This window comes from Populus trichocarpa, chromosome 4 (genome assembly GCF_000002775.5).
Source record: "Populus trichocarpa isolate Nisqually-1 chromosome 4, P.trichocarpa_v4.1, whole genome shotgun sequence".
NCBI classification, from domain to species: domain Eukaryota; kingdom Viridiplantae; phylum Streptophyta; class Magnoliopsida; order Malpighiales; family Salicaceae; genus Populus; species Populus trichocarpa.
This window is the reverse complement of record NC_037288.2, coordinates 2928294-2937102: the sequence shown is the minus strand read 5'-3', so window position 1 is coordinate 2937102 and position 8809 is coordinate 2928294. Positions and strand designations below refer to the sequence as shown.

The following is an 8809-nucleotide window of genomic DNA, read 5'->3' as shown; positions in this document are numbered from 1 at the left end:
CATTTCTCCCATTTATATAACACCAAGAGTTAAAAAGCAGACAAAGCTATCCAAATTCCAAAGCTTTCTGTCTTCTCTCTCTAACCCCAGTCACCTCCTGTAAGGAAAAGATAGCCCACATGCCCCCCTCCCTCTCTCTCCCTCTCTCATAGCCTCGCTTTCTTGAAGCCTTGAAATACCAAAGCCTCTAAGCAGTCCATCAAGGTTCATCAAGTTTTGAATTTTGAATTCTTTTTTGTTTTTTGTTTTTTGTTTTTGAGTTAAAAAGCCTGAAGTAGCGCCTTACCTTTTGTTAACACACGATCAGGCATCAATTTCTCTCTCTGTCTCTCTCCCATGAGCAAAGTAATGATAATGAAAGTGAAGTTCACGAGCTAAAGAATTGAACTTGAAAGAAAGGAAATAAACAAAATGGTTGCACATGATGGTGGCTATAATGTTTGGCCACCAGCAGAAGCTCCATTGTTGAATGTGCAAAGAGAGGATCAACACTGGAGACATTTTGACAATTCAGTTAACGCTGTGTCTTTTGGGTTTGTAGCTACTGCCATTCTCATTTCAATGTTCTTGGTTATGGCCATCTTTGAAAGGTTTCTTAGACCCACTTCAGGTACAGGTGGCCAAGGTGATCTCGAGTCTCAAATGGGGTTCAATTCCAAGCTTGGACACCCTTCACCGAAAGTAAGTGATACCCTTTTGTCCTTTATGCTTGCATTTAATGTTTTTGTTTAAGAATTACTAGTTTGATTGGATAATGTGTGGTTTTCTCTAGCTTTCTCAAGGGTAAAAGGTTTCAAATGTTTCATTTTGCAATTTTTTCAAGGGAAATTCTGTTGCTTGCTTTCTTTCTTTTCTTCTTTTGTTTTAGACAGTTGGATGGTTATTTTGATTTTTGGAAATAGTGATGATTGTTGGTCTGACATAAAGTTTTGCTGCCTAAGTGGTTTCCTTTCATAATTATAGGTTTTTTTTTCCTTGTTTTCGGTTGATTCGTAATTATGCCTGTCAGAGATGGATTTATTGCATTCTGGAGAGTTTTTAGCTTTGGTTATTTTTTCTTCTTGAAAGCATAACAAAGGAATCTGAACATTAGTTAAGATTCTAGCCATGTTTACTAACTCCTCATGTTTTTCTCTTCTAATTCCCATCTGAGTTTCGCTACTTGGCTATATTTCTTCTTAAGAATTCCATCACCAAAAGTCCTCCTCGTAAGTTATGACAGAGATCTATAATTACATTAGCCATGTAGTCATGTTAAAGTAATCCTGATTACACCTGTGACCCTTCTCTTCCTCTCCCAGGACTGGCCATAGCTTGAATGAATTACATTAGCCATGCAGCCATGCATCGTATAATGTTTGCATCTTATAGCAAGTTGTAGTAGCTGTCCTTGAATGAATTACTACCTTGATGTCTGAACAGATTTAAGATAGGTTTTGGTTTTACAACCAAAGTGATTAGAGTTTGATCCAAATACAATATTTACTAGCTCTGTAACGATGCGCTTTGCAGAGGTCATAAAACTGAAGCTGATAAAATTCATTTTTTTCCTCATCTGCATTTTCATTTTTTAGTCAAAATTCATCATTTAGGAACTGTCCTGTCCCCAAATTATGATTGCTGGGGCAATGGCCCATCCAAGAAGTTGTCTATTGAATGAATGGCTGGTCCCAAACCAATGAGTTGCAGGAGGGGAGATGTACTTCTTGTTGTTTAGACCCACCATTGTACATTAGTACATGTTGGTTAATATCAGCCTCAATAGAAATAATCTTTGTGCTGTCCGGTGCTTATGGTCGGAGACAGGTTTTCTGTGGACACGGCCTTGGTTTAATCATCATCTTCTTATGAATTCCCAAATCTATCTGTGTGTCCTACTAGCTTTCTAAGGTCACAAAGTGTCTTACCAGCTTTAAATACCATAGTTATGTGCATTTATGAAGGGAGATAAACTACCTGAGTTTAGGTTTAAGATTTTTTCTGCAGTATCCAATGAGGTGTATGCTTGATGCATTACATTTGTGGTCTACCATGTGCCATAACTTTAAAGGAACACACAAGACCCACTTGCATAGCCAACCTTGTTGTTCAATCTTAGGCCTTATGTGGGGCATGGCCTAAAAAAAAAGTGGTTTCAACTTTATGAAGTGATAAAAATGCTAACAATCCATTGATTGTAAAACTATGCATTTTTTAAATCGTTATCTATAATTATATGAAAATCCTAATCAGTTAATCACTTTGATTATTGTCAGTTTGTAAGAGTGCTCATGGGAGCTTTTCTTTGATAAGTCTAAATCAGTTTACTTATTGTGACGTAGTGCTTAAGGGCCCATATTTACACTTCATATCGACTTAGACAGGGTGGTCTTTAAAGTGTTTTCAGATTATCGGTTGGGAGACAGTGCCTTTTTTTTCAGGGTCCAGGGTTAGAAGCTAACAGTTAGTCTTGTTTTGTGGGCTGACGATCCTCATTAAACTCATTTAGCTCCACATCCTCATACAGGATCTTTGAGTTGATGTGATATGCAGACTGCAGTAGGGCCAGTAGAGCATGATGCATGTATTCCAAGGTGTTTTGAAATCCAGAAAATATGTGATTTAGAGCTCAAGTTTGTATCTTCTAGATTAGCAATGGACAGGTTGCATTAGTTAGAGACCTTAATCAAACCAGTTGCTTGAGAAATTAATTGCATTTCTTCACTAATAAACAAGTCCCCATGCGTAGGTTTGTCACTTGGTTACAAAACACAGCTGTTGTGTGGATAAAAGCCATAAATATCTTGCATCTGTTAGCATTACTGTATTGTAGACCATCCTCGTATAAAATTGTTTGTCCCCAGCATGCTCAAATTAAATGGACTCATCTTATAAAAAATGGGCAAAAGTCAAATGCACATGTTAGTTGTTGGGATAATGTTGTTAGTTGTTACCTTGTCAAATAAAATATGGACACGAACAATAAAATGGAAGAGTAAGCAGTAATAAAGCACTAGCATGTGCTTGGATTTTCTGAGCATTTAATTTGTTTGTGTCATGTTTTGCCTGTCTTGTTATTTTTATCTTTGCTTCAACCCCCCAAAACTGTATGATCCTAAGTGATTCTGTTTCGTTTAATGCTATGTTGCAAAGTTACAAAATAAGTAATGAGGTTCCTGAACCACCAAATTGGGGATGGAACCTGTCTACATTGCATGTATGGAAACCTGTCTACATTGCATGTATGGAAACTATGCTTGATGTTAACAGACAAACACTGCTAGCATGTGGAATTCTGTCAACTTGTTCCTTCCTCTGGATATCGGGTGGTTTGAGCATGTTAAGTCTCTGAGGCCTTAATCAGTGAACACTGTTCTCACAGTTAACTTCTTTGTTGACTCTGCTATTTTCCTAGAAATAGGACATTATGCTCAAATTGTTTTACTGATGAACAAGCTCTATTTGTTCTCAACTTTGATTAGAGACGTTGTTATAGCTGCATCGTATTTTCATTTTTCACTATCTAGCGTCTGTCTTGCGATGCACTTACAACAATGAATGTGGATTCATCTTGTTCACTGGACTGCAGAGTCCTTTTCAAACCCCAGGTTGTTCGTCTTGTGCTAGTTTTGATGAGATTGACTGAATTTGACATCCATTCCTTTTGAATTTGGACAGATGACTGTATATACAAATGGAGTTTCTGTGTTGATGCCTGGAGACAATATTCCTACCTTCATAGCACATCCAGCACCCGTGCCCTGTCCTCCCGAACGAATTTCCTACCTTCATGATCAACAACATATCGATTCATTTCCGAATCCCACTGTGAACCCTGACACAAACTCAAGCTCAAGTTCGATATTATCTCAACAAAACTAGACGTGAAATGCCTATTTAATACCGGAAACAAATAATCACAAACTTGAGCAAACGTTTGATGGCACACAGACAATGGAGCATTTCGTTCTGGAGTAGAGGTCGCATGCCCTTTGTGTCGTGTGTGTATATATAATTAGTTTTTAAACGAGTTCACTGGCTTCGGCATATACTCATTTTCGAATCAGCAGAAAGGTTTCCATCGATCCCCAGATTCATCTTGCTTTGTATTTGCACCATTTCTATGTCAGTTTTCTCGATAGGATTGGATCCTTGAAGATGGATTGTTTCTCCTGTCAAATGGATCGTTCCACTTGTAAAAAAAACATCGAGGATTCTTGAGTATGGAAAGAAGTTGCAAGGCCTTTGTTACATATGTTATGGATTCAAATTCTAAGAATTATGATTTTGTCACCACCATAGTTATCAGACTGATTCTTGCAAGCTAGTTGTTCAGGCCAACCTCAGTCTATTAAAAAACAATGTTCTTGCAGGGTTTTTTTTTCTTCTAATTTTAGATAAAAACTAGTGAAAAAATCCTTAAAATTCATCTAGTCAGTCTCTCTGGGACATGATATTAGTGTTCATCGATCAGGGTCATGTGAAATTCCAAGCCAATAGATCACTGGATTGGCCCATCGGGCCAGTTGTGTTTAATGATTATTGTTTCTTCCTCCTTAATCATGTCAAATAACAATGGAATATTGGGATCGACATGATACGATGTAGGGGGCATGTATCTTGCCAGATAAATTGAGAAAAAGTTGTGTTCATAGCACAGGCGTGACCTTTCTCCTACTTCATGGATATTCTGGTGATATGAAACCATTCTTCCACTCTTGACACCATAGCTGAATACCTTTTTCCTCCCAGGGTTTTGTCCGCATTCTCCACATTCTTGCAACCTATGAAATAGGTTAGTACAGCTAGATTTAATTTTGTATGAATCAATGGAGAAAAAGAAGAAAAAGCCTAGTCCCCCTCAAATCCCAAACCCCACCACTAATTTCACAATAATTGAATGGAAGAGTAATATTACAAGTTTAATGTATGGTGGTGGAGGGTGTTTTTTTAAAATATATATATATATACACACATATAATAATGGTTTTATGCATTAGTATATTCAAAAAAAATATAAGAAATCATTTATTTAATATTTTTTAAATAAAAAATAATTTAAAAAACGATTTAAAAAAACATAAATAAACACAACGTTAGGGCTCGTTCTAGACCCCACCACACTAGGGTTCTTTCCTCTGGAGACTCAAAGAGACACAAACCGAAGAACAAGCCCATCAAAATTAATCCTCATTTGAATGGCTTTCAGCTTATAACGTTAGTACAACGTTAGGGCCCGTTTGTCTCCTATATTCAAAGGTTAACGAACAATGAAAAACGCATAGTAAAATTGATTTCAATGCATTATTATTATTTTATTTTTTACTGAATATTAAATAATAGTTAAATAATAAATAAAATATAAATTTTTAAAAAATTTATTTGATACAAAATAAATATCTATATTAATACAGAGAAACCATTACCTATTAGCATCCCTACTTATAAAAAGTTGGAAAGAAAATAACGGATACATTTGCCCGCTTTCTACGGAATAACTCCACGAACGGCTTAATATTAAAAACTTGGACCGGACCGCTCATGTAATGCTGTCCTCATTCTCGATCCTCGAACTGCTAGAAAATGAAGGGTTTTCCGTTTCCCACCTCAAATTTTCAATTTCTCACGCAACACAATTTCATGACTGACTTTTCTTTTCGAACTGTTGTTTGTTACCCACTTCCTCTGAAAAGCTTACACATTTTCAATTTCTCACGCAACATAATTATTTTTGTTTTAATTTTTTTTAATATTTTTAAATCATTTTAATGAGTTAATGTTAAAAATAAAATATTATTTTAATATTTTTTAAAATAAAAAACACTTTAAAAAATAAATATTAGATGAATCAATAGAAAATATAAATATAGATATATAATTTAAATAAGCGCTAATCTTCTTATTTTCATGAAACTTGGGTGCTAAATAGCATACCATCACTCACTCAAAAAAGCTAGCTGTTTGAAATAACTTATTGAATCCATGAAAAGTAAAAAAATTAAATTAAATTTGAGCTTATTCACTAAATAAATTTCTTTTATTTGAATATATTAGTGGATAATTTCAAACAATTAGCTTTTTGAGTAATTGATCACATGCCATTTAGTTCAGTTATAGGAAGTGTACCAAAACTTGTTAGTGAATGGAGTCTCGCTTGAATTTTCTACCTGGGCATTATTGCTGGTAGTTGTATGAACTATGAACACACAAATGCCGAGAGAGAAAAGCAGTCATCATTTCTTACTTTAAATGAATCCTTCTTTCTTTTCTTTTTTTGAAAGTAAAGAAAATAGAGTGACATTATTTTTATGTTTGAAATTACATTTTAAAAGTATATTTGATTTTAAAAAACATCAAATTAATATTTATTTATTTATTTTGTCAACCATCTTTTACTTCAAATGATGTTTATGTCATTTTTTTAAAAGGTTTTGAGTTTTAACCTTCCTCTCACTAAAAAGAAAAAAAAAAAAAACTTTGAACAGTGATTTTTACAATAGATGAAATTATGTGGTTCAAGTTGGGTAAATTACTCCAATTGTTGGCAATATTTAGAGCTTCATTGCGAGTGAAATGAGTTCCTCGAAGAAATTAAATTGAAATTGAAATCCTCTTTTCATTTGATTCCCTCCGTCAAGGAACCAAAAGTGAGCCAGGCATGGGACACAGAATATTCAAGATAACAACAAATATGTCAAAGTGATAGAAAGTTCATTTACTCGATCAAAGTAAAAGGGCCCGATTGTTTTCTAAAAGCAAGTATGAACACAAGAAGCAGAGAGCAATTGTGTTCGGCAATGAACAAACAAGCAATGCATGTGCTTTTACTTAGTTTTTTTCAATCTCTTCCACATCAAAACAAAGGGGAAAATCAGAGGCTCTGGAGGGCAAATCTTTGCGTCACTTGTACAGCAAAAGACCACCAATCTTATGGGCAGAGAACTTGGCAAATAAGGAAAGAAAAATGAAGGGAATCAATGGTCATTTAATGGCATTGCACATCCAAGTAGCCTTGACACAATCTCCCCTCGTGACTAGATATATTCACATGACAAAAAGAAATATAAAAGCAACCCAGAAAAACTACTAAAGGCCAGTAAAGTGAACCTAGTGGCGGCTATTATCACCGTGAAACATAACTCCGGCAATCCCGGTGGAATATTCCTCGTTCAAAGAAAGATAAAGCATTCAAGAGACACAAGCGGGTTCTCTAGCGACTCGTCATTTGTAGTCCCATTAGCAACATTACTGGTACTTGGCCACTTAGCCTCCATGCCATTATCCATGTTACCATTACCAACACCCTCATGCGCTTCCTTCCTCACCCGACCTGGGGATTGATTTGTCCTTCTTGTGGACGGGCTTCGACCCATTACAGATCTATTAGTGGCAGGGGACCTGGACCTTCTCGCTGACCCTTCACCAGGGTCTCTCTTTTTCGGGTCTGGTCTCGAGCCCCTCCTAACTCCCGCTTGACCCGAACCCATTTCCCTGCTTTGAACCAACCTAACTGATCCTCCATTGATTGCACCGTTTCTCTTGCTTGGTGACTGTTCGGTTGTTCTCCGGGTGGGTGATTTGCCCACGACCCGGTCTTTTCTCGGAACCAGCTCACCTAAAACCCGGTTTCTTGGTGGCAATGGAGATCTTGACATTCTTTGCTTCACTTCATCATCATCATCATCATAATAATAATCCCTTTTGTCATTGTTGTTTGTTGTTGTTGTTGTCGAAATGCTTTCACTATAGCTCAAGCTGCAAACTTCAGATTCATCTTGTTCGGAGATCTGACCTCGATGATGAAATTCTTCTTTTGAGATTTTCTTGAACTTGTTTTCCTGAATCTTGATCTCATCAAGAAATGCTGGGTCAAAGTGGATACTTTCCTTCTTGTGGACTTCTTGATGCTGTGGGTCATTTTCTTGATGGGGATTCTTTATGGGATTTTTTGGTGGTTTGGGTTTGGGAGTCTCAGAGAGGACTTCTTTTACTGTTTCTTCTTGGTAAAGTGAAGGAGGTGGTGACTTAGTTGGCTTCAAAGATTCAGATCCTACTTGAAAATGTTGCTGTTTTTTAAGCTTTGAAGGTTCATTGTTGTCGGTGCTAACACAACACCCCATTATAGATATATTCAAGAAATGATAGAAAGATTCACATGCTGTTGTTGGGATTAGCTCAAGGATTGGTCAATGGTGAGCTTTGGCTTTCTAGAGGGAAAAAAACACAAGCTGGAACCTGGAGTCCAGTGAGATGGTTTTGGACAAGAGGAGACAGAGGCAAACAAGTGGAGAGCTTGAAGAAGGAGTGTGAACGTGTGTATAAATCCCCTACATCATGGACCATGAGGGTGTAGTATGGTCAATGCAATCTATAATTATTTTTTTGGAAGATCCTTTGAACAGTTGCCACTTTTGTTTGGTCTAGACGTCTAGTCATGATCTCTTGTTCTTGGATGAGTATGAAACAGTCCCCAACTTATACTGTGACTAGCAAAGTAGTCCTCAAAATACTAAGTCTTTACTAATTTATCCCCAACTTTTCATGGCTTGGCATTATAGTAGTCTATTAATAAACATTATCACGGTGTCAATGTATTTTTTTTTTTTTTTAATGAATGAAAGGTTTTTATTGATCACTTGAGTTTTATAGGAGAATTATGAATACAACAACAATAATCTTTTGCAACATAATAGAGTAATCATATCACTTAAAAACCATTATAAAGATTTTATGTTGACACAAGAGACTATACTTTAAATCTTCTATATTTTGAATGAAATTTTATAAATTTATTTTTAAAAATAATACATTAAAATAATTAAAAAATAAA

At 36.0% G+C, this 8809-nt stretch overlaps 2 protein-coding genes across 4 annotated transcripts; one reads left to right on the top strand and one right to left on the bottom strand.

Annotated features, from left to right (window-relative positions):
- LOC7494347 (uncharacterized) lies at positions 1-4232 on the top strand. Of its 3 annotated transcripts, none has more exons than XM_024598942.2 (3): positions 1-533; positions 611-681; positions 3658-4232. In XM_024598942.2, the coding sequence occupies exons 1-3, from the start codon at positions 470-472 to the stop codon at positions 3859-3861; spliced, it is 339 nt and encodes a 112-aa protein (XP_024454710.2). In that variant the 5' UTR covers positions 1-469; the 3' UTR covers positions 3862-4232. The 3 variants fall into 3 exon arrangements, with proteins under 3 accessions (XP_024454710.2, XP_024454709.2, XP_002305673.3); XM_024598941.2 differs by having other exon boundaries at positions 7-204; positions 308-681; XM_002305637.4 differs by having other exon boundaries at positions 8-681.
- Positions 4233-6777: 2545 nt separating this feature from the next.
- Positions 6778-8386, bottom strand: LOC7490804 (uncharacterized). The gene has a single exon (XM_002304972.4). It carries the CDS (start codon positions 8097-8099, stop codon positions 7149-7151), a length of 951 nt encoding a protein of 316 aa, XP_002305008.3. The 5' UTR covers positions 8100-8386; the 3' UTR covers positions 6778-7148.
- Positions 8387-8809: the final 423 nt, after the last annotated feature.